The 27,141-nt window shown below is 46.5% G+C and overlaps 1 protein-coding gene across 1 annotated transcript in view; it reads left to right on the top strand.

Annotated features, from left to right (window-relative positions):
• The window catches only part of PRKCA (protein kinase C alpha), a gene marked incomplete at both ends in the record, with an annotated part of 433,234 nt that overhangs the window by 322,336 nt on the left and 83,757 nt on the right, over positions 1 to 27,141 (top strand). The window contains 2 exons of the mRNA XM_080714110.1: positions 25,967 to 26,123; positions 27,112 to 27,140. Coding sequence (XP_080570236.1) covers positions 25,967 to 26,123; positions 27,112 to 27,140 — 186 coding nt within the window. The remainder of the gene's footprint in view (positions 1 to 25,966; positions 26,124 to 27,111; position 27,141) is intronic.

Genomic DNA, 27,141 nt, shown 5'->3' with positions numbered 1-27,141 from the left:
ACAAGTCAAAGCATGTCAGTGTGTGTGTGTGTGTGTGTGTGTGTGTGTGTGTGTGTGTGTGTGTGTTTTACTAGGGATTGAACCCAGGACCCAGGGGCATTTTATGCCTGGGCTATACCCCCAGCTCTGTTTTATTTTTTTATTTTAAAACAAGGTCTCACTAAGTTGCAGAGGGCTTCGCTAATTTGCTAAGGCTGCCCCAAACCTGTGAACCTCCTGTCTCAGACTCCCAAATCCTGGGATTGCAGGTGTGTGCCACCATGCCCGGCTGCGTGTCACTTTATTACCACGTGAACTCTCAATCCTGGCTCTCTTATGATGGAGATGTAATCACAGGGGGACTCCAGCCATAACAAGAGAAGTCTTACCAACTTTGTTTTTGTTTTTGTTTTTGTTTTTTTTTTCTTTACCGTTCCACAAGCAAGACACTGAAACGAACTGGGAAGTCACTTTCAAAACTGAAAGTGCCCTGCAGGAGGGGCTGAGTAGTGTAGTAAGCCAGGACTATCAGCTTGAAGATCCCACCTGGCTGTGAGCCTGGGGTCATCTCTTACCCACCCTCTGTTTCCGCTTCTAAATCTGCAAATTCAAAGCAAGGCACGGGTACTCTATGAGCTTTGACCCAGCATTCTATGGCCATGAGGGTCACTGTGGAGAGAAAGGACGAGCCCCAGTCCCAGGCCGTGCACCCCTCGAGGAATGGGCAGTAGAGCTAGATACCCCAGGAGCCCCTCCGCCACCTGAGGCACGCGAGGCTCCTGGACCAGTGGCTTTCAAACAAATGCCTCCCTGCAGTATCATATTTGGAAGGACATTCCCACTCAAGAGAATAGCCTCCTTCTCCTCTGTGATCCGTGAAGGGACTCGTGTTGCCGAACTGGAAAGGCATCGGTGGGTCCAAGCCCCTCAGCGCTCTGTGTAGAAGTCAAGCCTCAAGGAATGTGTTTACCAGGGAGAGCAGAGGACCTTGTCAGGGATAAAGCCAAATGCAACCCACTCAAGGCAAGAAGAAAAGAAATCTGGGGTATCTTATAAAACTCAAGGGGATTAATCCCAGAGGCATTCTACTACCTCTTGAGCTATACCCCTAGCCCTATTTTATTTTCATTTTGAAACAGGGTCTCACTAAGTTGCTGAAGGCCTCACTAAATTACTGAGGCTGGCTTCGAACCTGGAATCCTGTCTCATTCTCCTAAGCACTGGAATTATAAGCATGCACTCCAATGCCCAGCTGAGACAGGCTCTCTTACCCTTAACTCTTCCATGTTGCGGTCACTGGCTCCCCACGCCCACCCCCAGCAGGCGAGGCTTTCTTCATCGCAGAACCCACCGCCCTTGACAGTTCCACAGCGTCACCTCTGCTCCTATGTCGGGCACACATTGGAACGCCCTAAGGAAAGGTGTGAGTCCTGTGCGGTCTCTGGACCAGTCCACTGTAACTGGAGGGAGGACGAAGTGGGGACTGGGGCAGAGGAGGGACATTTCCCAGGAGCAGGGGGTGGTGCTAAGCAGACAAAACAATAGGTCAAGCCACACTACCCGAGACAGGCCAAGGCTGTGCTGGAGGTTGGTTCGGGAGCCCCGGTCTTGCTGTCTATTCGGGGGGACCCTTTCCTTCAGCCATGTTGCACACACAGATGATGTCGCTAAAAGCAGTGACAGCGTCTAAACTTGTGTACAAAAGTCTGCCGTGACTCAGAAGTTCCTTTTGAACAAATGGGCCTGCTCCTGGCCTGGCCAGTTGCCAGAAACAGCCAAAGATAAAGAGAAATTTTTTTTTTTTCAATTTAGTGACATTTGGGTAACTCGGCCACCTGGTACGTTAATCACCCCTCTTATTTAGACGCTCTGAAACAGCACACCAGGTTCTAAGTGTAAATGGTGGAGCAGAGACGTCGTGATGGTGGTACCCACAGGAAGCAGAGTCCTCTGAATGGGGTCGCAGTTAGAATGGGGAACAAGGAGGAGTAGGGCCCTGGAATTGGACAAAGCCTTGGGCTGCGTTCAAAGCTCTTGGCCTTGACCGACTCTCCGCAGAGCTTTGTCTGCAGGCTGCGTTGTTTGCCTGGCAGACCTGTGCCTCTCACCCCTGAAGCTTTGCTTCCACCAGTAATTCCAGCTGTGAGAACAAACCAGTTGGCAATACACTAACAATGCCTCTGAGTCCTTAGCCTGTGTCCTGAGCAGAACCAGGCTGGCTGGCTTCGGCTCAGCAAGGGAAGGGAAAAGCAAGGTATGCTTTATCCGTGAGTCATCGCCCTAAGGCCCTCCGGTGGCTAGGAAAATGACCCGTTTCCTGCTTGGTTTACAAACTGTGGGCACAATGCTTGGAATACCAGGGCTTCTCTCCATCCACCCGCCAGGACTTGCTTTGACCGTGGGTGCTCACAGGGTCTTCACTCCATACACCGTCCCTGAGTTTGGTGGGCTGGCTGTCTTTCATTTAATATCTCTCTCTCTCTCTCTCTCTCTCTCTCTCTTTTGGTGGTACTGGGGTTTTGGGAAGCCCTTCTACCTCCGGGCTACACTCCCAGACTATTTTGTACTTTTTATTTGGAAACAGGGTCTCTTAGGCCAGCGTGCTGGCTTCAAACCTGCGCGATCCTCCTGTCTCCGTCTCCCAAGCGCGGGGATTACAAGTGTGCGCCACCACCCCCGGCCGATAATTTCTTTTTCTATTCAACAGTTTTTGCCAATTTGAATATTGCTTTAGCATCCTGGCTCAGGGGACTGTAAGTAGTTTGGGAAATTAAGAATTCACAAGTCACCATCTTGGCTGCTGGGCTGGAGTCAAAGTTGTACATCCGGCATCCTCAGCATCCAGTTGTTTCAGTTCCCCGTTAGCCTCTCGTTAGGTTTGACGCATGTTGCTGCCTGGTGGTGGCCTAAGGTGTTGACAGGTGGCCACATCAGGGGGAAATCCCAAAGGTCATAGAATGTCCAGAGCATCTTCTCACTGTGGTTGAGATGGTCGGAGGCTTTGCCAGTGAAATGTCTTAGCCCTGACGTCATACATTTAATTAATGTCTATCTTCAGTCTTGTAGTAGAGATTAGAAATGGCAGTGGTAGAACAGATAAAGACAAGGAGGAGATAAAAAGTATTTTTATCTTGAAAGTTTGTACAGAAAATCAGTTTATTGAAAGGAGTACAATATTAGAGACTTCTGGCTTGATAGTTCAACTGAATACTTGACATGAAGTTTGTGTATGTTTATGTACAGTTTTCAATAATCTTCTGTCTTGTCTCTCTCTCCAAGGACAGCAGCGCTCCAGAGACAGGTACTAACAGTCTCTTGTTCACACAAACTTCTGGCAGCTCCTGACAAGTATGTTTCTCAAAGAATCAGCTTTGGGCCTACAAGGGGGACCAAAGATGTGTAGGAAAGTAGTTGATCCTGCAGGTGATGGCATGGCCCTGAGCTGAGACAGCCCTTCCTTAATTGCAGGCCATTGGCGGTAAGAGGCCCTGGCTAGTGGAATGTTGCGGACCAGACAGGAATTATTATGCTTGATGCTGAGCCAAGGAATTCCTAGAAACAAGGCCCATCAAAGACCACAGTAGATAGGGCTCCCTTGGGCAACCTAACAAGACCAGATTCCTGCTTGTTACCAGCCTGAAAGTTTCCAGCATCGAGTCCCTTGTCTGCAGCTGGTTTCAGTGGACTGTCTCTTAAGGGTCCATCAGCTTCAGGTAGGGTAGGGGGCAGGACCAATAAACGCTTTTGTTTTTGTCTGTCTTGCTGATGTGAATGCTTATGATTTTATTAGCAACTGCCTGGAAGCCAGGCCTGATTTAATTTAATTTAGTCTCCTGGGTTATTTCAGTTTGGTAGAGTCTATTTTAAGCACAGACAAAGGGGAGGTAATCAGACAGAGGGGTGGTGAGACAGGGGCCTCCTGCTCCCTCCTTTCTCCCTGATAGAAAGGGAAGGGCCTGGTGGAAGCAGATCCACGGGGCCAAGTCCTGGTCCTCACTGCATTTGCCTCTGGTATCAGCACCCCTTCCTCTGAGAAAAAACCACGCTGGCAGCTTTGGGGGGTGGCAGGTAGAGAGAATACTGATTATGCAGTGGAAAATACAACTAGGGCATTTCTCTCTGTTGCTAGGAGAAAATAAAATAATAACACCTCCGCTGGCCCCTCCCTTTCTCCTTTGGCAAGCCACATTGATCAGTGTGGTGTCACGGGCCAGGCAGCCTTCCTTTACCATCGTGGTACTATTTATTCATTGAGGAGTCTTTTTTTTTATTGTGACTGGTGAAGTAGCTCTCCCTTTCTTTGGGGTGTTCTGCTGCTCTGGGGTTGGGAGCTTGAGAGGCAGAATGCCGGTCTGGTGAGTGTTCCCCAAGTGAAGTCCTTGTTCAGAGGCTCCCGCAGGAAGACTCAGAGCCAAAATGTCACCAAGTCTGGTGGCCTGGGGCCGCCATGCCAGCCCTGAGCCTGGTAGCAGCATCCCAAGGCTGCCCCATTGTGACTGCTCCCAGGGCTGTGGGATTTGGCTTATACCAGGAGTGATCAGGAGCAAGAGAGGTTCATAGGCCCAGCCAAAGAGAGAGATCCCAGGGGTGAGGAGAACATCCGAGGCAGCAAAGCAAAAACAATGGTGAGGCTAATAAGAGGCATTGCCAGTGGGAAGCTCGGCACTGACGTCAACCTCTCCTCATGAGGAGGGCTGAGTCCTGGTTTTATAGGCCAGTTCTGGAGGGGGAAAATTGTGCCCCCAAAGGGGGCCTTGGGCCCAGGGCTCATAGGAGCTTCCCAGCTGGAGAATCCTGAGCTTATCACAGTGCCTGGCACCCAGGAAGTGTCCAGGTGCATCCTCATGGTGCCGGGCATTTTCTCTGGATGATAACTAATAATAATAATAATATTAATTATCAACCAAAAGTTAAGAGCTATTAAGAGCCTATTCTATGCCAGGCACTAGGCCACAAGTTTTTATTCCTCCGTCTCATTTCATATTTATAGTTCCCACTGGGCAAGACCCTTATTATCTTTATTTCTTAGATGAGGAAATGGAGACGTTGGTGATACTTTCCAGGTGACAGTACAGAGCTCGAAATTGAATTCAGGGGAAATGTGTCACTTCTGCATCCTGGGGGTTGGCATGAGAACATGACCAAAGGTGTTGAGGTGCAGGCGTCGCATCCCCTACGTGAGCGTGGGTTCAGGACCGGCCCCCGCCGCTCTGTGGAGAGGTGACACCTGAGAGGGAGCACCATTTGGCTTGACAAGAGGGGTCTCAGGTGGCCCAGATGCCTTCCCTGGCTCACTGTCCATTCCATAGCCTGCTAAGCCGCCCTACTTCAAGCAGCAGTTTCTCAGAGCTGCCACTGGTCCATGTGCAGATGGCAGCTCCCGAGGCAGGTGTCACATTCCCCAAGAGCAGGAGCAGATGCTGCAGGTGCGTGCGGTGCCCCAAGGTGACACTGGCAAAATGCAGCTCTGGGCAGTCCCTGTTCTGATCCTGCAGCAGGTTAGGTTTACTTAAAGCCAAAGATTGAAATGGTGTCTCTGTTTGGGATGGAGTTGAAGGAAGTTACTAAAAGTAGAGCTGTCCATTACTCAGCGCTGGGCACACGTTAGCAAAGACAGGGGTGTGGCTCATTTTGGCCTTTCCGGGATGGCCAGGCCCCCAGAGACCGATTCTAATATAGTCCTGAGAGATGTCGCAGGATGCTGACTCATTTGTTTACAGAGAGCGACAGAATCACTTGTGTGCCTGTGGACAGTGTCAGCATTCTCTCCGTGCAGTCAAGATCCTGTAGTAGGCCCAGCGCAGTGACACAATCCTATCATCCCTAGTACTTGGGAGGTTGAGAGAAAAGGATCACGGGTTCAAGACCAGCCTCAGCAACTAAGCGAGAGCCTGTTTCTAAAGAAAGGAAATAAAAAGGGCTGGGGGGTGTAGCTCACAAGTAGAATGCCCCTGGATTTAATCCCATGGAAGGAAGGAGGGAAGGAAGGAAAAAAGGAGAGAGAAGGCAAATTCAAATGATCCCATTTAATTTTGTCATATAAAACGCTGTTCCAGAGGTTGCATATCATAGAAATCTACTTGGGTAGGGCTTCTCTCCCTATAGATAGATTCCTGGGACTCAGAACACTGACCAGTGAACATAGCATTGTAACAGGGAAGTTCAATAAATGTCTAATGGCATTAGGCTAAGATGGAACACTTGTCTCATATGGACGTAGCTATGTTCCTGGAGCTAGAAACACTTGAAGTCAAATGCTTGGACACCTCTCCCGGGGCCAGCCTCATGGACACTGCTGATGTTTGCCTCGTGGACTCTGCTTACTTTAACAAAGGCATGCTGGACCCAGGCTGGCCCTACAGACTTGGGATGCTGAATACTTCTCTCTCCTTTAAGGGACTTTGGGAGCTCTCCTCTGATCCAGTATTGATGGAGCCAAGAATTTACTGACTCACACACCCACCCAAAAGAAAGTCTTGCTTTTCTTATCTTCTAGTACCTTAAGTGCTGTGATTTGAACATGCCTCTTAAATTTTGTGTTGCAAACTCAAACCTCATCCACATGTTAATACTATTTGAGAGATGGGATGTTGGGAGGTGACCAGGCTCTGTGGCCTCTGCCTTCATGAGTGGATTGACCCATTCGTGGGCCAATGGATACATGGGTTACTGTAGAACTGCCCCTGTTATTGAGGTGAGCTCTGGGGCTGGCTCCATCTCACCACGGTGCCCTCCGCCTTGCCCTGGTGCCACAAGAAGGCACTGAGCAGGTGCTCTTGTCGTGCTCCTGGACCTCCCCGCCTCCAAAGCCATGAGCCAAGGACACCTCTGCTCTATAGATTGACCTTTAGCATCCCATGATAGCAACAGAAAATGGGGAAGAATTGCTTTATGGCTCCCAGATATTAAGTCCCTTTTATCTTAATTCTTTGCAGAAATGCCTTCCCCCTCAACTGATGTTTGCCTCTGTGTCTGTCTGTCTCTGTGTCTGTCTGTCTGTCTGTCTGTCTGTCTGTCTCTCTCTCTCTCTCTCTCTCTCTCTCATCTCAGATGTTTAATATAAAATCATTTGACTTGGCAGAGGAACAATATTTATGTCAGAGCAGGTGCTCTTTAGGTCCATGGATGTGCTCCTATATCCAAACCCATCCCAACTCCGGGGCATCAACTTAAACTACATGCAGAATTTGTATCTACATTCCAGGAGAGAGAGAGTCACCACCGCTGCTCTCCAAGGAATCCTACGATTCCCCTGCACTCACGAATCTAGACTTAGAAATTCTTTCTAGAACAAAGGAAAATGTGAAGGACCTTTAACTGCCTAGTTTCCAGACTAAAAACATAGAATAGACCTTTGGTCATACTGTAAAAACAAAGGCAAAGCCGAATGCTATGAAAATCATTTAGCAGGCAACTTGTGTCCAAAGTGGAAAGAATTGCAGGTGTTCCCTTGTCCAGCCAACCCCTTTGCATATCAGACTAAGGATACAACTCATAAAGATTGCCCAAGCTGAGCATAGTAGCCTGTACCTGTAATCGCAATACTTGGGAGGCTGAGACAGGAGGATCACAGGCTCAAGGTCAGCTTCAGCAACCTATCTAAACTCTCAGCAACTTAGACCCTGTTTCAAAATAAAAAATAAAATGGGTTGAAGGTGTAGCTCAGTGGTAGAATGCCCCTGGATTCTGCCCCTAGCACCAAAAAAAAAAAAAAGAAAAAGAAAAAAGAAATAAAAGAAAAGGATTACCAAAGAAACCTTCAGGTCCCTCCTCCCCCTACTACCTGCTAAGTTCCTTGTTTCAGCCAGAGGTTAAGAATCAAGCAACTGAGATGGCCAGGTAGAATCTAAACAGGCATGGCTTCAGCCTTTAAAGAGCAGACCACACTGGTCTGGGGGCACACTGAAAAACACCCACAGCGTGACAACCTGGTGACAAGAAACCAGAGGCGAGCGGTTGATGGAGGGAGAGCTTAGGTGCAACTGAGGATGGTCATCATGAACCTACTTCACTCCCACTTAGTCAGCTGTTCTAGAAACAGTAGGATACCACAAGCTCTTCAGGATATCCAGCTGGCCTTGGGGTTCTGGGTTAACCAGCTGGTCACCCCTGCAAAGCACCATCTCTCTCTCATCTCCCCTGAAATGTTAACAAGACCCAGAAAAAGACAGAAAGCCACAGTCAGGACTGGCAGACAACTTGTGGCAACTTGGAGAAATGTCCCTTGACTGTTAGCCCAGTGGTCCTGGGTTAAGAAGAAATATGAGTGGGCTGGTCATATGGGGCACACAGAATAGGAAAGTCCTGGCAGGAAGGCAGGAAGATTCTTCATGCCTTCTCCCTTGCTCAGGGAAACAAGGGGTTTCATCTGCCAAAACCCCTACGAGGTATCCATGCATTCCTCTATGAAGAGGCTCCCCTATTTCACAGACAGAAATAGTGTTTCTCTCATTCTCCCACCCAGCCTACAAGTAGACTGTAACATCCAAAGGAAAATCAATGGGGCTGATCTTGGTGGATTATGACCCACGAGTTATCAGCCCCACGAGTGAAAGACAGCCAGTGTGTAGTTAAGAACACGGTGGTGGTAGAGTTATATCTTTAAATGGACCCCATGGGCTCAGAGTGTGGAATAACCAAGCATTGTGAATTGAGTAGGTTCTCACCCGGGTCCAGCAAAAACACACTCATCTTTAGACTAGGATACTAGTCTAAATTGAACACCAATTTGATTGTCAGATTCGTTCTCAGGGAAGCAGGTTTACCAGTATACGAGCAGATAGTAGACAGAGCCAATGCAGAGTCCAAACACAGAATCCTTGGGCAAATACCAAGTCTGAACATATTTCTCCTTATTTGAAGGGGATTAAAGAAATAAAATACATACATAATATGTAGCCTACTTAAAAACGTACAGAGGGATAAAAGGAAGTGAATGTCATGCTGGGCACCATACATGAATGTAAATTACTAAAGGAAAAGCAATGACACAGGAATATTTGATTCCTGTAGAATACAGGAATTATATTGATTTCAGTAGAATACGTGATCTCTGTAAAATAAGAACATTAAGCTATTTGAACAAATATATCAAGAGGGAAGACAAACAGGATGATATAGTTTTAAAAAAAAAAGAATGGATAGCTATACAGAGAAGGGAGTCAGGCAAGGAAGAAATGGCTTCCAAGAAACTTAAATCTCAGTAACATAATTAAAATATCCATGGAGCAGCAAAGTGTAGAAGTGGCTTTGTAGAAAATCAGGTCCATGCTGGGAGGAATCCTACAGAGCTCTTGCAGAATTCAGGCAGAAAGATGAAACAACAGTGATGAAGAGTGTATAAGAAAAGTGAAAGCCAGCACGCAGGATATAACGTGAGAATTATTTCATCCCAAGGACAAAAGAAGAAAAGACTGAAACAGAAGCAGTCATTCCGTGTGACAGGGACACATTTTTGGAACATTCAAACTCGGATACAATTCTAGCAACCAGAAACACCCTAGAAAAATTTTAATTACTAAGAAAGGAAATGATACTTTTCCTTGAGAATGTATACGTGATTTACAGGAAAACAAAAACAGGTGGGCATGAGACGTTTTGTCCTATGAAATACTAAACTGCAGAGTAAAAGATGGATTGCTTGCAGAGATTGGACAAAGTCCACAGCCCCCAGATTTGTTGCCCAGCCAGACTGATATTTGTGTAGTATATTCTTAGATATACTAGGACCCAGAATATACATCACCCACATGCCTGTCCTGTAAAAAATGTGTGTGTGTGTGTGTGTGTGTGTGTGTGTGTGTGTGTATTTAAAAGCAAATTAAAGCAAGATGCAAAATGAAGTAAATGAAAAATCTCAGGAATGGGGAAGTCGTGATAGGTATGGAGATCAATAATCATTCAAATCATGTGAAAGACAAGTATTGACAGATATAAATAGCTCTGGGCACAGTGCTCTGCACACCTATAATCTCACACTTGGGAGATTAAAACAGGAGAAGGGCTGCAGGTTTAAGGCCGGCTTCAACAGCTTAGCCTGACCACGTTTCAAAAATAAAATCTACAAGAGCTGAAGGTGTAGATGTGGAGGTAGATAGAATGCCCTTGGGTTAAACCCCCAGTACCAAAAAAACCCAATGTGCATACACACACATATATACAACATATAGCTATACACTATATACATATATATACACAAACATGTGTGTGTATATATATATAGTCATATAAAAATTATAACAACACTCAGAGATCCCAAAATTCCTATCATTTTATAGTAACAGGAATAAGGAATGGAATAGAAAATAATAGTGATTGAGGGCTTGGCATACTCTTCTTCTTCGTAGCAGGGAGGGGCCAGAAGATGGTATTTCATTCTTTCATTTGATAATCAGAGAAATGTAGGGTTTAAAAAAAAAATGGGACAATGCCGGGCGTGGTGGCGCGCGCTTGTAATCCCCGCGCTTGGGAGGCAGAGACAGGAGGATCGCGCAGGTTCGAAGCCAGCCGTGCGCGCTGGCTTAGGAGACCCTGTTTCCAAATAAAAATGTAAAGATAGGTCTGGGAGTGTAGCCCGAATGTAGAAGGGCTTCCAGGAACCCCAGTACCACCAAAATAATAATAATAATAATAATAATAATAATAATAATAATAATAATAATTATGGGACAAATATTTAAGGTAGTCAGCAGTAGAATTAAGACAACATTTATACTTCCTGAAGTCCTGCATAAGATAAATGCAAACAAAACACAGCATAGCAAAATACTGGAAACAAAGCGAGTACCAAGAAGCTAGGAGGGAGATGCCAGGCGCCGAGCCACTGCCCAGGGGCCCGGTAGGAGGGCCTGAGAAGCGCTGCGCGTCCTCCTCCCAGCCGTTGTCACTTTGTACCCACTGCCCAATCTCCCTTCCACCCCGGCTCTCCCTGACCTTTCCCAGCCTCAGGTGACCACTCTTTCCTCTGTACTTACAGAAAGCAGCTTTCTAAATGTCTGTCAGCGTGTGAGATCATGCCGTACCTGTCTTGCTGTGCCTGGCTTGTTTCACTTAACGTAATGTTTATTGGGTTCGTTCACGTTGCTGCCGATGGCGGGATCTCATCCCTCCATGGCTTAATAGCATTGCATTGTGTATAGACAACACATTTTCTCATCCATTCATCAGCTGATGAACACTTAGGTTGAGTCCGTATCTTGGTTGTTATGGATAGCACTGTGATAAACTCCAACAGACGCAGGAGCGCTGATGTCTGTTCAACATACCAACTCCGTTTCCTTAGAATATATACCCAGGAGTGGGATGGCTGCATCGTGTGGCTGTGGCTGTTCTGTTTTTAACATTTTGAAGACCCTCCATACTGTCCAATTGCAGAGTAGGGTGATTTTGATGAAGACTATTATGTTGTAAGATTTTGAATGTTTTTACCACAAAGAAATTATAAATGTTTGAGATGACAGGTCTGCTAAATACCCTGATGTTTTAATTGTTGCACAACAAAGTACATGTATCAAATCATCATACATGTATTTTATAAATACATGTAATCCCTGCATGTCAAAACCCAAACATAATCACCACCAACAAAGGAATGGTCTAGCATTGAGCTGCCTTGTTCCCAGCCCATTTCCTTACTAGTTGTAGAATTTGCTACTAAATCCCCCTGAACCTCAACTTCCCCTTTCTAAACAAGGATACCAACAAAGATTATTACAAAAGTTGCTTATCATGTCCAAAATGATAAAACACTTTAACTGGCACATATTTGTGGTAACAGCTATTAAGTATAAGGTATCATGTTAAACAACCCTACACCAAAAGTGAAATGATCCATAAACAGTAAAAATAAAGGATGTGCCAAGATTTATCAGAAAACAAGCAAGCGAAACCTAGTCTCTCTGAGTTGTGAGACCGCGGGTGGACGGAAAGCGCCGAGTGAGGACTTGTACCGCTGTATTGTAAATTGAGATAGAAATCTAGAACAATTCAAAGTGTAGGCATGTTTCAGGAACTAACAGACTGTTAAGCATGATAAAGTAGACAGCCCTAAAAACAAAGCCTGGTGTAATACAAACAGAAGCCACGTGAACCCTGAAAAGAGGTGCGGTTCATTCCACAGATGTTGTTGAGAAAATTGTCTGAACACTGGGAAGAAAAAAAAAATGAGATCTGGCCTCACACCCTACACTGAGACAAATTCCAAATGGGTTTAAAAGTTAAGTATAAAAAAGAAACAAAATAATGAAAGAAAACATCAGCGAATGGGCAGCTAATCTCAGAAAGGGCAAGGAGTTTCCAAGCCTAAAAGAAATAGGAGAGAGAAAAGGAAATGTTTGACACGTTTAGCTGCATAAAAAGTTAAGCTTTTGTATTTCTAGAAGCATGGTGAATTAAATGTAAACACAGTTTGCAGAGATAAGAAAAAGGACAATTATGCAGATCTAAATAGTTCTTCTGATACAGGAAGAAAATTCTTAACCATCCTGTAGGATACTTAGATAAGGAGTAGGTAAAAAAAAAAAAAAAGAAGAAGAAGAAGAAGAAGGAAACAAAGATAAAAAGAAAGACAAATGAGCAAATAACTTCAGAGGGGGGAGGAAAAGTAAAACCTCAAAAGTAATTCAGGGGCCAAAATTATACCCTTGATCGGATTCTGGTTGTACTTGGTAGAACGTTGAATAATTTTTTTTTAACCTTTAATCTACTCCAAAGAATATATTCTAAGAAAAAATCATAAATAGATATTTATGCATGCAGATCACCAGTAGTCATGTTATGTGTAAAGGTAAAGAATTTCAAACTTTGTAGTTGTCTCCAAATGGGGCATTGATTTAAAAAATATAGCCTCAACACTGGGTGTGGTGGCGCACGCTTGTAATCCCCACGCTTGGGAGGCGGAGACAGGAGGATCGCGCAGGTTCAAAGCCAGCCGCGCTGGCTTGAGAGACCCTGTTTCCAAAAATAAAAAAATATATAAAATAGTTCTGGGAGTGTAGCCCAGAGGTAGAAGGGCTTCCAGGAACCCCAGTACCACCAAATATATATATATATATATCTTCTCAAAGTGGAATGCTATGCATTAAAAACATTTTAAACATACTTTGCTGTATCATAAAGGGAAGACCAAAAACTTTATCATAAAATAATGTGAATTTTATAAAAATAAACATTTCACCTTAGGTAGCTGCACAGGAAAGCCACCGGCAGTCAATACATGAAGATGCTGGTATGGCTTCTCTCTTATGTTGGGAATACTGGTGCTTTTAATTTTCTTTCTTATACTTTTATGTATTTGCATTTTTATAGGAGTACATCCATTCCTCTTATGATAAGAAAAAAATAAATATTTCTTAATAATATTTCCTTTTATATGCAATTAGATTAGTCTCTCATAACCTGGGGGTGTTCTTCTCACAGACTCCATTGGACATCAAGATTATAGATGGTTCATTTTTAGTTTTTTGGTTGTTTGTGTTGTTTTGTTACTAGTAGTTGAACCCATGGACATTCTACCTTTGAGCTATACCCAAGATCTTTTTATTTGTTTATTTATTTTACTTTGAAACAGGGTCTAGCTAAGTTTCTGAGGGTCTTGCTGAATTGTTGAGGCTGACCTCAAACCTGTGATCTTCCTGTCTCAGCCTCCCAAGTACAAGACTTATTATAGGCATGTGCCTGGCTAGGATTTTAGAGTTCTAAAGGAACATTTTAGTTTCAGCTGATTGTAAGAAAGAAAAAGTAGTGAAAGATTTGTGATCTTTTTCAAGGAGCTGGATGTTACTCTTTCTCATCTTACAATATACCACTCTAAATTCTCTTTGTAAGCTTTATGCCATTATGGCTTTGGCCTAGGAGCTGCTGACTTACGTTTTCTGGCCACTTGACTTGGACAGAAATTCATCCTTAATGCCAAGCAGAAAGCTTCACCCACAAAACAGAACATTCAGTAAACAGATCCTACAATGCGAGGTGTCTTAAGTCACTGGTCGCAGATTCATGTACAGGACAGCACCGTGGGTGATGGGAATGGGCTGGCTGAGCAGGGGCGCTTTTACTGGCGATCAGGAAAACAAATGTCACAAAATGCACGGGTCATTATTTATTAACGTAGAAGAGTTCAAATCAGAAATCCTAAGGAGTTTGGGAACACAGTGTCAGCAGATTTGACACAGCATGATTAAAACAAATATACCAAACCATACAGCACCAAGGTCCCTGGCACGCAGAATCTCAGCCAATCGGTGCCTGGTCTACAACTGTTCATTGTTGTTGATGAGGTCTTTGCAGTTTGTGTCCTGAAACGGAGAGAACTTTCGCATGCCAATCGTTTCCCAAGAGCAAATGGCCCCGTTAGAATTTTTCTGAAAGCTAGATGTATATATATATCAGGTATCCTTTAGCGTCTGTGGGCTCAGAGGTCTCTTCCAAAAGCATTTTAAGGAAAAGTCCTCAACTCTTTCTGGCAAGCTTTATTCTTCCTGGAAAAGGCATGTTAGGCTTTTCCTTGTCCTGGAGTCCCTCCAAATGGACGCTTTAGGTACTGCAGTCAAAAGATGCAGTGTTTTCAAGCTTCCTGTCAGCCAGCAAGAATCTGCTGAGCATGAAAACAAGGGTCGCTTTTCCCCGTGTTGACCCTGGGGAAATGCCCAGGTGGAATGGGGTGCGCCCCTTCACCCCAGCGGCTATCAGTCTGCAGAGATGAAAGTCTCGTAAGCAAGGCTGGCTGAAGAGTCAAAGGTTGAAGAAGGAGGGTCTTGTTTCTAAGTAGGGGCTAATGGTACTGAGATGTATAGAGGGGTGTGCTCCAGCCAGGGTGCTCCCAGAGATGGGGCTGGGTGAACCCGGGAGCATAGGGCAAGGTTGACATGAACATTCCTGCTTTTAGCAAATACTTACTGGGTGTATAGTGAGGTGCTCTGCTAGGCGTAACATAAACTCAGAATAACAAGCAGAAAGAGCCTGCTTCACTGAGGTGTGGAAGAGGTCTTTGGGGTTATCTCAGTCTTGAATACAGCTAAATGTTTAACAGTCTCAATCAACTAGTCCTGACTAGTCCTGGCTCCCAAGTCATTCCACCACATGCACAGAATGTGGGCCGGAGTGAGGAGCGCCCCTAAAACTTAGATAGAAACATTGGAATAAATGGTGGGGAATCCAGGTGATTGTCCTATTTCCATGTTTCAAAACCTCCAAAGTACTCCAGCGGCTAGACATGGTGACACATGCCTCTGATCCCAGTACTTGGGAGGCTCAAACAGGAGGATCAGAGGTTTGAGGCCACCTTCAGTAAACTTAGCAAGGCCTTCAGTGACTTAGTGAGACCGTATTTCAAATAAAAAATAAAATAGGGCTGGGGATAGAGCTCAGACATAGAATGTCTCTTGGGTTCAATCCTCAGTACTGAAAAAAAAAAATTTATCTAAGGGTCATTTGAGCTATGATTGAAAATCTAAGGTCTCTCCATTCTAATTTGTTAGGGAGAAGAGAATGTCTTTCTTCTGGCCAAACATTTCTACCATCTCCTTCTGATGGGTGGCAATCCACCAGGCTTCCCATAACCACCACGAACCAACCTTTATTTGCAGCTCCACGCTCCCAGCATGCCATGCTCTGGTCAGGCTGCTGTAGGATATGTAGACTGAGTTAATTATGAACAATAGAAACTCATTTCTCACAGTTCTGAAGAAGAGAGGTCCAAGACCAAGGCACCGGCAGATTTGGTGTCTGGTGAAATAGTCTTTCACTGGGGCCTCAGTGAATCCAGTTCCCTAAGGACTCTTTTTTATTTTTAGGTTGTAGTACTGGGGTTGGAACCCAGGGGATTTCTACCTTCAGGCTATACTCCCAGACCTATTTTGTACTTTATTTGGAAACAGGGTCTCACTAAGTTACTGAGAACCCCACTAAGTAGCTAAGGCTGGCTTTGAACCTGCATGATCCTCTTTTCTCAGCCTCCCAAGTACTGGGATTACAAGCATGCACCACCACGCCCGACCTCCCAAAGGACTTTTATAAGGACATTAATCCCATTCCCAGGGCTCTTCCCACATGACCATGTCACCGCTCGAAGCCCTGTCATTCAGTGACATCACCTTGGGGTGAAGTTCAACATAATAATTGGCCAGGTTGGGGAACGCACGATCACACCATGTGTGCCACCTGGAGCCCAGCTAGGTCTCTTCCCCTGCTGGGACTTCCTGTGCCATCCAGCTGCCATGCCAGTTCCAGCTCCTCCAGGGACTTGTGCCAAGGTGCCTGCCACCACCTGTGACCTGACCTGGCCATGCCAGGGCTTGCCTGCCTGCACAGCCTGAGAGGCTCCAAATCAGAGGGAGCTCCTGAACCAGGAACCTTGCCTTCTTGCTAGACAGCTTGACAACCCCCGTAGCGTCACGTGGGGAGGACATTCGGCAAGCCCTGTTCCGGAAGCAATCTGTCACCCCACCAGTTGTCCATCCACATTTGCTTGGAGCTCTGGCTCTTGGCATAGGAGGGACTCATTCTGATGCGAGGGAACTGGCAGCCTCTTGGACACAGTTTCTTCCTCACAGCGTCATCAGAGGGGCCTGAAGTGCAGACGCAGACAAACCTGGGGAACAGCCTGTTCTTCCCAGGAACGCGTTCCAGAGGCTGCAGGCAGGAGGAGGCTGAGAACTCTGGCGTGGTGGAGCCAGTGTGCTGCCCTGAGCCACTGTGTGGGGGTTTCCCATTGTCCTATCTCACCCAGCCCACTGGAGATGCTCTGGACCTGGGTGCCTGGTGATTAGGAGGGTAACTTCCTGGGCAGGGCCACCCACAGCTATGTAGAAGCACAGCTGGATTAACCAGGTAGCAGAGAGGCCTTGACCAGACCCGGCTCTCCCCTAGCAGGTCAGCCTTTGCTGCCTAGTGCTCGTGGGGACACATTCCTTTAAGATTCCTATTTCCAGAGCAGTTGCTGCATCCGTGAAGACCAGCCCCACTGCTCCCTTCTCTGCTCACCATTTGTGCTTGGTCCCTGGTGGGGCTGTGTACAGAAGGGCTGGTGAGCCTGAGCCGGATGGAGTTGGCCAGTGGCAATCAGATGTCCCAGGGAGGAGGCTGAGAATCAGGTTTGTCTAGGAGTGCAGACTACTACACAGCCAGGAGGAAAGAGACAGGCACAGTGAGAGGCACTGGCTCCTGAAGACAGGAAGTGACAACCAAGGACAGAGATAGACATCTTTTTTCTCTGTCCCAGCTCAGGACCCCTCCCTAGCTCTAGGACAAGGTCAGAGTTCAAGTGACTCCATCAAAGCAGAAGGAACCAGAAGGACATTGGGATATCTCTGCATCAGTGCCTCTTCCAGAAATTCACTGTGTTGGTGGGTGATTGAGTGGTGTTTCTTCTATTCCAGGAAGTAGCAAACTATGGCCTGGGATCCAAATCTGGCCCACCACTTGTTCTTTTAAATAAAGTTTTATTGAAACATAGCCACATTCATTTGTTCCCATTTTGTCCTGGCTACTTTTGCTCTATAGCAGCAGTCTCGATAAAGACTCCATGACGCACCAAGTCTAAACTATTGATGATTGGGGCCTTTATAGGAACAGGTTGCCGCCTTCTATTTTATATTAACAGGTCCAGAGACCACCTTGCGAAGACCCAGCAGAGATGACCGCTCCGGCCTGAGAGTGGAGACCGAAATGTATTCTTGAGTCCCTCCCTTACTAAATGCCCAACCTTGAGAAAGTTCCCTGACATCTCTGTTCTATTACCCTCATCTGGAAATGGATACCCGAGTCATTATTTCATAAGCTTTTTCTTTGTTTTTAATTCTTTTTTGTAAGAACGTAATTGGCTGGGTTTAAAAGATCTTTGAAAGAATATTAAGGATGTCTACTCATCCAAATAGCTAATTCTCTGGGTTGGAAATCCCTTTTGTTATCCAAAGACGTGGCTTGCGGATTTGGGAAGCCTCAAGTCACCATCACTGTGGCCTCTTTCCACCACAGGGACGCTTAAACCTCAAGTTTCCCGCACCTCTCCCTCCAAATGACAGTCTCCACGTTCATATTTCGTTCACTTTGGGGAACTTCAAACAAAGAGGCGTTGTTGATTTGCTGTAGTGTCAGGGAGCCTCATTTTTGCTCATGTCTGACGTGCAGTAGAACGTGTTTACTCTCGGTTTTGCTGTGGGGCGGGGTGGAGGGGAGAGGGCACCGCCGGGGCAGGACACACTAAGCAATCTGCCACTTCTGCAGTAAGTTCTTGTCTTGAGCCTTTGTTCTTTCGGTTGGCTTTTAAACGGGAGCTGTGAACAAGGGTGCTCTTGTAGGGGAGGAAAGGCTGGGAAAAATGGAAGATTACTTTCCAAAGCAAAACAGATCATTTGAGAGGCCGGGTGGCTGTTACACTTGGCAGCATTTGACTTTATGCATCAGAGTCCCTGTGTCGCTGTGAGGCCTGCGTGGTCGGGTACCGCAGTCAGTGCTGACAAGTCCGGTCTTTAGTCAGCGGGGATACAGCTTGTCCTCCCCCAGGCTTCTTCTAGCTACGTGCCTGTGGATGGACCTCCCAGAGCTTCATTCTCTGACCTTTTCTTGACCTGTTCTCAGCCAGAATGCCCACGGCAACCTCAGAGGGGAGCTAAAAAACCCACAGGGGCAAGGAGATAGGCTGTGTGGAACGCGCCAGCGAGGTGCTGTGGTGCTGGCTTGGATCTAGCTTTTATGTTAGGCAGTGAGCTGATGGGGGTTTATTTTATCATTACACTTTATAATTTATGCTGCATAGATTCGTTGGATTAGAAAACATCTGGAGCATTCTTTTGGATGGATCAAGAATTACATTGAACTTTCTTTTTTCATCTCAGGCCATTTTGGAACCTCTAGGAGGGGGGATTATTTAGCTCTTGCAGACCCTGCTAAATTGGTCTGGAAATTCCAGGACTCTGTGAACCATCCCTTTAATATATTTAGTTTCTTTGCTTGGAGGAAACAGCCCTACCTTCTGGACCAGCTCAGAGGACTGGCTAATGGTGATGGGAGTAACAATGGTAAAGATAGTAAACACTAATTTAACACTACTGTTGTCAATTGTCATAATTAACCTATGGGATAGTAGCTATTAGCTATTGTCTACTTTATGGATGAACTAGCTGAGAAATTGAGTAACTTGTCCAGATTCATACAGCTGTGTCAGGGCAGGGATTTGACCCCCGCTGCCCGTGTTTCCAAGCACTATGCTATGCTGGTTCCAAGGCGCTCTGCTGTCCCGGGCCACCCATCCCCAGAAGTCAGCCACCCTGCGCAGCACCCACTCAAGCAATGTGAGTCCAACTCTCCCTTGATCATCCTCAGATGCACATGGAGACCTCAGCTGACTCCGTCTCTAGGATACAGCTGGCTAATGATGGAGGGAACCTGTGTACATGCCACGGTCATCCCTCCATCTCTCCCCAGTCAAGCAAGCCCTTGCTGGAATCATGGGGCTCGTGGCCAGGATTTTGCTGCTGTGTTCCCCACCGGGCACCTGTGGCTGGGATTTCTCTGGCCTTGAAGAGGCAGCCCTGTCCTCCGAGCGGAGGAGGCAGCCCCTAGGCCTATGTAACCCCCTCACACCCAAGCGTCTATTTAACACACACATGTTCTAGGTTCACATGGACACCTGTGTTCAGTAACTCAGGTAGGTATTTCTCATGATCTTATTTGAATGGGATTAGTCCAGAAACAATATTGTCTATGACCCAGAAATCATATAACCTCCTAACTGAGGCTGGTTTTTCTCAGTATTGGGCTTCACAGCTGATAATTTCAGAAAACCATCTCAGGCCAAAAGACAAGAATATAATTAGAACCAGGCGTGGTGGCGCACGCTTGTAATTCCCGCTCTTGGGAGGCGGAGACAGGAGGATCGCGCTGGTTCGGAACCGGCCTCGCTGGCTTAAGAGACCCTGTTTCCAAATAAAAAAATATTTTAAAAAATAGGTCTGGGAGTGTAGCCCAGAGGTAAAAGGGCTTCTAGGAACCCCAGTACCAATATATATATATATATATATATATATATATATATATATATATATATATATATATATATAATTAGAGTCTGTATTTCTACTGAAGTCCTGGAACCACAGAACAGATGATCCATTCTGGAATGGCCAGTGGTCCAGCCCAAGAGGTATCTCTCCAGCAGACGTCCTGTCCTGCTCAGGAAGGCTGCAGACCCACTACTGAGACGCGAGGGGAAAGCATCCTTGCCTTCTCCCTCCACGGGGCTCAGGGCCCCTTTGGACCAGCCCAGGGGAGCACAGTTGGTGCTGCTTTGTAAGCAAGGGGAATGTTGCTATACTTCTATGCTCAGAGAACATCTACCTTTGAGAATTAGAGTTAGTATGATAGATATTTTTTTAGAAAATCTCTCAGCCAGGGTTGGTAGTGCATGCCGGTCATCTCAGTGCTTGGCAGGAGGATCGCAGGTTCGAAGCCAGCATCAGTGACTTAGCAAGCCCCTCATCAACCTAGGAGACCCTGTTTCAAAATAAAAAATAAAAAACCAGAGGTCTAGGGGTATATCCCAGAGGTAGAATGCCCCTGCCGGGTTCAGTTCTCTCTATGGAGGGGAAGAGGGAGGAAGGAAGGAAGGTCAGTCTCAATAGTTTATCAAAATACCATTGTTTGTAAAAAAAAAAAAAATCTTAATTCTGTGGGTCCAAACAATTTGGCTCTCAGAGACGGTGAGATGAGAAAGGAGTCTCTGCTGAGGCTGTTCTTCTTGGACCCTCTGCTGCTGGGATGTTAGGTTCTGGAATGTTCCATGTCCATAATAACCTCAGAACTGGCATTCCCGCCAACCATGCTTCTCGGGTGTGGGAAGGGACATGACTCTTGGTAGCACCTGAGGTGGTCCTGAAGCTACTGCACAGACACAGGAAAGTGTCAGTAGCACGAAGAGAAAGCCCCTGCTTGTTATTCTTGGATCTAGTCTTGGTTGTAATGCCTGGGAAGCTCTGTGTGGGCCTAGACTGTCCATAGCACTCTACCACTCGTTCATTTCCATTTTGTAGCTGCGGGAGAGCAGGCCTCTGGCAACCGTAACCAGCTAGAAATAGAAAACACAGATTTCCATTGCATTTACTTTTGTAAATGACCCCCCTCCAAAAAACCATGGTTTTCTATTGGCTTGTGATGCATTACCTGTTTAAACGTTAGCTGTTTGAAAAAAAAAGAAAGGTGAGCTAGTTTAAAGAAAAATGTGATTTAGATGCCAAGTCTTCAGTTGAGGGTGAGGGTTCCCCCTTTTTCTGTCTGACCCAGGGATCACAATTTGAGAATGACTGCCAGGTGCCTTGAATGGCAGCTGGCCCTGGCTCCCCCAGACTCAGCTGGGGATCCTGAAAGATCCTGATGACCTCACCTGGGGCTGGGCCGGGCTTCCGCATGTGACTGGACACTGTGGGCGTGTCCAGCGTGTGTCTGAGGCTGAGGCCCGCTGCCCACCTGTGCGGATGCGGCACCCTGGCCCTCCGGCCCACATCCTGGGTCCCTCCTCTCTCTCCTTTGCCTCTAGCCCTAGCCCTTCTTCTCAGACACTCCCCACTAGTAATGTCCCTTAGCACATTCATGTCCCTTCCTCTTTTGAGACTGTGTGCATGGTCCTCCCACTCTGAACCTCATTATGACATGAAACTGCAATGCCTCAGTAAGAGAAGATTTTTTTTAAATTGACAGTTGAAGTCACTCAGTTGCAGCCATGCTATAGATGATTTTTACAGTGTCCTGTCTTCCAAGCACGTGTTTGCCATTTCATAAGCTTTTTTGTCCAATTTCTTTCTTTTTTTTTTTTTTTTTTGTAGAACTGGGGATCAAACCCAGGGGCATTCTACCTCTGAGCTACATCCCCAGCCCAATTTTTTTTTTTTATTCTTTATTTTGAAACAAGGTCTCTCTAAGTACCTGAGGCTGGCTGTGAACCTGTGATCCTCCTGTCTTAGTCTCCCAAGTACTGGGATTGAAAGCGTGCGCCATCATATTCAGCCAGTTTCCAAATGGCTAAGCTTTGGGAGTTTTGACGGTCACTAGTAACTTGTGTTCACGATGACGGCGATTGGTACTGGATTCTTAACGTGCCTGGTGCTGTTCTAAGCACTTTATATGTATAAACCTATAGAATCCTGACCAAGCAAGAAGGGACCATCTTTTAGATGAGAAAATGGGGACACACAGAGAGATACAATATCTCACCCACAACCACGAAGTCACAGAACCAGAATTCATCCACTGGCAGCTGGGCCCCAAGGCCCACATTCTTAGCAGACGGAACCCAAGTCGGATCTCGCAATCCTGCTTCAGCTGTCCTGGCCTGCCATGAATCACACATCAGGAGATTCTAGACTAAGAAATAAGAAATTGAAATTTGGGCCCACCGTCTGCTTTAATGACATTTGGGATTGATAACTCTTTTCATTCTCAACGGAAATGATAGTATCTCAGCAGGAAGCCCACAGCATTAAATCCCATCAAGACTGCAGCTCATCACCATTCAGAAGAGATGGGCCCGAAATAACGTAGTGTGCGCTGGCCGGCAGGGCTGTAAATTGAAGAGGTAGGAGCTGCTCCCCTCGATAATCCTGTAGATGGCAGGAGGCATCGCTGGAACCCTCGCTGGCCTGGATAAGGCTCTCCATTAGCTTATCTGCTCTGAAGCTTCCAGTGGTAGACATCCCAGGGCACTTTCTGCCTTTAAAAAGTCCCAGATTTTCATTCTGGTGTTTGAAAATCAGAGACTTTGGGGCCCCTTTCATTCTTTGTGGGAGAGCTCTGTCTTTAAGCTCAAATGTGTTATCTTTTGTGGTGATCGAGGTTGTTTTAGGAGATTAGACCTCCTTCTGCATGACACTGAGCCTTGAATTCTCAGGTGGCTGGGCCCCTTAGGGACCAGAGTTTTTTGGGTTTTTTTTTTTTTTGTGGTACTGGGGTTCCCGGAAGCCCTTCTACCTTCGGGCTACACTCCCAGACCTATTTTTACATTTTTTTATTTGGAAACAGGGTCTCCTAAGCCAGCGCGCGCGGCTGGCTTCGAACCTGCGCGATCCTCCTGTCTCTGCCTCCCAAGCGCGGGGATTACAAGCGTGTGCCGCCACCACGCCCGGCAGGGACCAGAGTTTTAAGTGAAGAGTGGTAGAGATTGAGTGTGGGACCCTGTGCCTACGGCATAGTAAACACTAGAATCACAGACTCTCTCTCTCTCTCTCTCTTTCCCCACCCTCTCTGATTTTCCAAGCCAACTGTATAAGATAACTGTTACGGTTTGAAATGGTGGGGTTCTTTTTCTTATTCAACTAAGGTTGGTTGAATAGAAAAAGTAACAGGCAGCTCAGTGCAGCTTTAACAAATCTTTATTACAAAATTAGTAGGAAATAGATCAGTAGGAAATAGAGAAGAGAAAAAGAGCAGCACGCTGACCTGCATGCTGGGGAGCCCGAAAATGGAACTCCCGCCCCTTTTGGGGACCCCAACCCTTAAATAGGTTTTGTATTGGTATCTTCCTCATCAGCGTTACCAGGGCAATGGGCTGGTTACTTATTCCTTAGCCAGGTGGTGCCTCTTTGTCTCCAGACAGTGCACTTACTAAGTGCAAGGGTCAAGAATCTACCTGGCCCTTGTCTCTACTGTATTGGGCAGTATTAGTTGCTCATCAACTAGGGTGCTTTGAAGCCACACACAAAGTTTACCTTTCCTATGCCCAAGCCGGATCCCAGAGGAGAGGAGGTAAACAGGGGCACCGGTTGCCTCTATTGTAGTTTTAGGGCTAATGGCTTCAGTTGACTCTAAGGCTTTTACTATAGGTTAATCATCAGAATGAAGGGCAAAGACAGAGAGGAACTCTGCATTGTAATCGCTGCAGCCCCCTCCCTGCCTGAGTGCCTGCACGGCACCTAGGCTCTGACTAGATTTTACACTTTGGAACTTATCAAAGAAATTTTCCAATAACAGCACATTAATACATTTTGATGCCTCTTCCCAATACTGGTACAATAACTTTTATACATTATACCAGAATTTTGTTCCTGTTCATTTTCCTAGTTAAAGAAGCAGGCTCAGGGACTCCAGCTCCAGTGCTCGGGGTTATAAGAAGGAGGAGACATAATTTGGAAGTGAGTCTGCTGGGCTGCCCTGTCCACACCCCCAGCTTGGTGAGCTTAGGTAGTGTCTACGGGAAGAGAAGCTTGGTCGGCACAAATGAAGCTGGGGATGTGAGCTCTTGGGCCTTCAGAAAGGCAGCATCGTTTTCATTCTCCAGTGGTTCCTCTACTCCCTGCCCACTATTGACTTAGCACCTTCTCCTGAACCTGAATTTCTTCTGTAATTCTCTGTGTGTGTGTGTGTGTGTGTGTGTGTGTGTGTGTGTGTGTGTTGCTGGAGATTGAACACAGGGGCATTCTACCTCTGAGCTATACCCCCAGCCCTTTTTATTTTTCATTTGGAAACAGGGTCTTGCTGAATTGCTGAGGCTGGCCAAGAAAGCACCTGTGATCCTTCTGTCTCAGCCTCCCACGGACTGGGATCACAGGTGTGCGCCACCATTCCTGGCTTCTTCTGTAATTTTTAATAATTAAAACTATGCAGATAATCAATGCTAGAAGGCTAGATCTGTGGTTCTCCAACTTTTACATATACCAGAATCTCCTGGAGGCTGGTGAGCAGATCTCTGGGGCTGCACTGGGAACCAACCACTGGGCTGAGGAGCCTGGTCCCAGCTGGAATTGTCTATATTGATGGTATCTGACTCTGACCATCAGGGGCCTGATGCTGGGCAAGTTCACCCTGGTCGGGGAAAATACTAATGGAGCAAAATAAGGAAGAGACACCCTTAATCCCTTGTCCCTTCTCATGGTCACGAGAACCCACCTATTACCTTTGACATGCAGTGGCGTTAGACAGCCATCCCCACTGACGCAGCCTCTGCCAGCCATCTCTGACATGCCTCCCTCTGCCGGTGGCCTTTCCTTCTCATGACTTTTTGATTCCCAAGTTAGTGCTTCTTGACTCAAGAGTGCACTGGAGTCACTCCTGGGGGTCTCATTCAAGCAAAGATTCTGTGTTAGTAAATTTGGAGTGGGGCCTGAGGTTCTGCCTGTCATGGGGGATCCCAGGTAATGTTGATGCGCTGGTCCCTGGACCTGCACCTGGGGTGGTAATTCTAAATGACACCTGTATAGACCCTTCTTCACCCAGCTGCACAACTGAATCACTTGGGGAGCTGCTTCTAATCAGCAGTGTTCAGGCCCCATCCCTGGGGTATCCTAATTTAATTCTGAACATTGGAATTTTAACCCCTCTCCCAGGTGATTCCAAGGTGCAGCTGGGGTTGGAATCCACCAGCCTTCGTGCAGAAGAGAGATGACACCTTCCTGGGCTCGAGTGCGTGTGCCCCGGGTCGGTGGGTGACCCAGCTGGGGGAGGGTGCACCTTCTCCAGGAGACATGAGAGGGTCACCTGGGAGTCCTGTCAAAATGTGAATTCTGCTTCTGGAGTTCTGGGACAGGACATAGGGATTTGCATTTCTAGGAGGCATTCCAGTGTCCCCGAGGTTGCCGGTTGCAGCTGGTGCTGAGCCCCAAGGCCTGCAGTGATGCCCGTGGTCTCTGCCAATGAAGGTGCGGGCAGCCTTCTCACGTCGAGTGCGGGCGGCTTCTTTTTTTTTTTTTTTTTTTTTTTTTGGTGGTACTGGGGTTCCTGGAAGCCCTTCTACCTCCGGGCTACACTCCCAGACCTATTTTTGCATTTTTTATTTGGAAACAGGGTCTCCTAAGCCAGCGCGCGGGGCTAGCTTCGAACCTGCGCGATCCTCCTGTCTCTGCCTCCCAAGCGCGGGGATTACAAGCATGCGCCACCACGCCCGGCCAGTGCGGGCGGCTTCTCCCCACCTCCTAAATGCCGTCCTGACGTTCCTTGACTCAGCTCGGTGGCAATACGGGTCAGCCCTTGGCTTGTCTTGAACACTGTCTTCCTTCTTTCCTCACAGTACGAGACGCAAAAAACCTCATCCCTATGGATCCAAATGGCCTTTCCGATCCTTACGTGAAGCTGAAGCTGATCCCTGACCCCAAGAATGAGAGCAAGCAGAAAACTAAAACCATCCGCTCCACGCTTAACCCCCAGTGGAACGAGTCCTTCACCTTGTAAGTGGCCCCCTCGCTTCCCGGTGAATTTCCGCTCCTGCACACTGCGCAGCTGCCGGCCTTGTCGTTAGAGATAACGACAAGTGTCTGTAAACATGGCCTGATCCTAACACCTGCCGTTCGGTAGGCAGCTGCCATCACCTCTGTTTGAGGGGTAGGAACTCTGTTTACCAGGAGTCATATAATGCAAGCCCCACATTATTGTCCTGACTTCTTCCTTCTTTGGTACACCCCCAAAATTCTGCCTAAGGTATTATAGGTGATATGAAACAAATAGGGGTGGTGCACATTTGTTATCCCAGCATTCGGGAGGCTGAGACAGGAGGATTGTGATTCACAGACAGTTTCAGCTACTTAAGCCCCTTGCAACTCAGTGAGACCCTGTTTCAAAATAAAGAATAAAAAATAGGGCTGGGGGTGTAGCTCAGAGGTAGAATGCCCTGGGTTCCATCCACAGTACAACATATATATATATATATATATATATGTATATGTATATGTATATGTATATATGTATATGTATATATGTATATATATGTATGTATACATATATATGTATGTATATATATGTGTGTGTGTGTATACATATACATATATACATATATACACATTATATAGTGTGAGGCTGTCTGTGAAGTCATGATCCTCCTGTCTCAGCCTCCCAAATGCTGGGATTACAAGCGTGCACCACCATGCCCGGCTCCCTGTGTGACTCTTAACATTCCAGCCAGAGAATATAAACAAATGACCATGCTGTGTTCTAATTAAAGCTGTGGATCAGGCTGGGTCTTTGGGTATGGTTGGCTGATCCATACATAGTCCAGAGCTTTGGGAGCAGCCAGCGTAAGGGGCAAATATTGGGATGGCCAAGAAAAGAATTGAAGAGACCCTTTCTCTCTCTGTCCAGCTCAGATCAGGAGCAGGTGATGTCTCCCAAGAATCCATGATCCTGATAACCTAGTGTGCATGTGTGCCTGTGTCTTTGTAGCAAATTAAAGCCTTCCGACAAAGACCGACG

Source organism: Muscardinus avellanarius (assembly GCF_963383645.1).
Source record: "Muscardinus avellanarius genome assembly, chromosome: 16".
Classification (NCBI taxonomy): domain Eukaryota; kingdom Metazoa; phylum Chordata; class Mammalia; order Rodentia; family Gliridae; genus Muscardinus; species Muscardinus avellanarius.
This window is presented reverse-complemented; position numbering and strand designations above follow the sequence as displayed.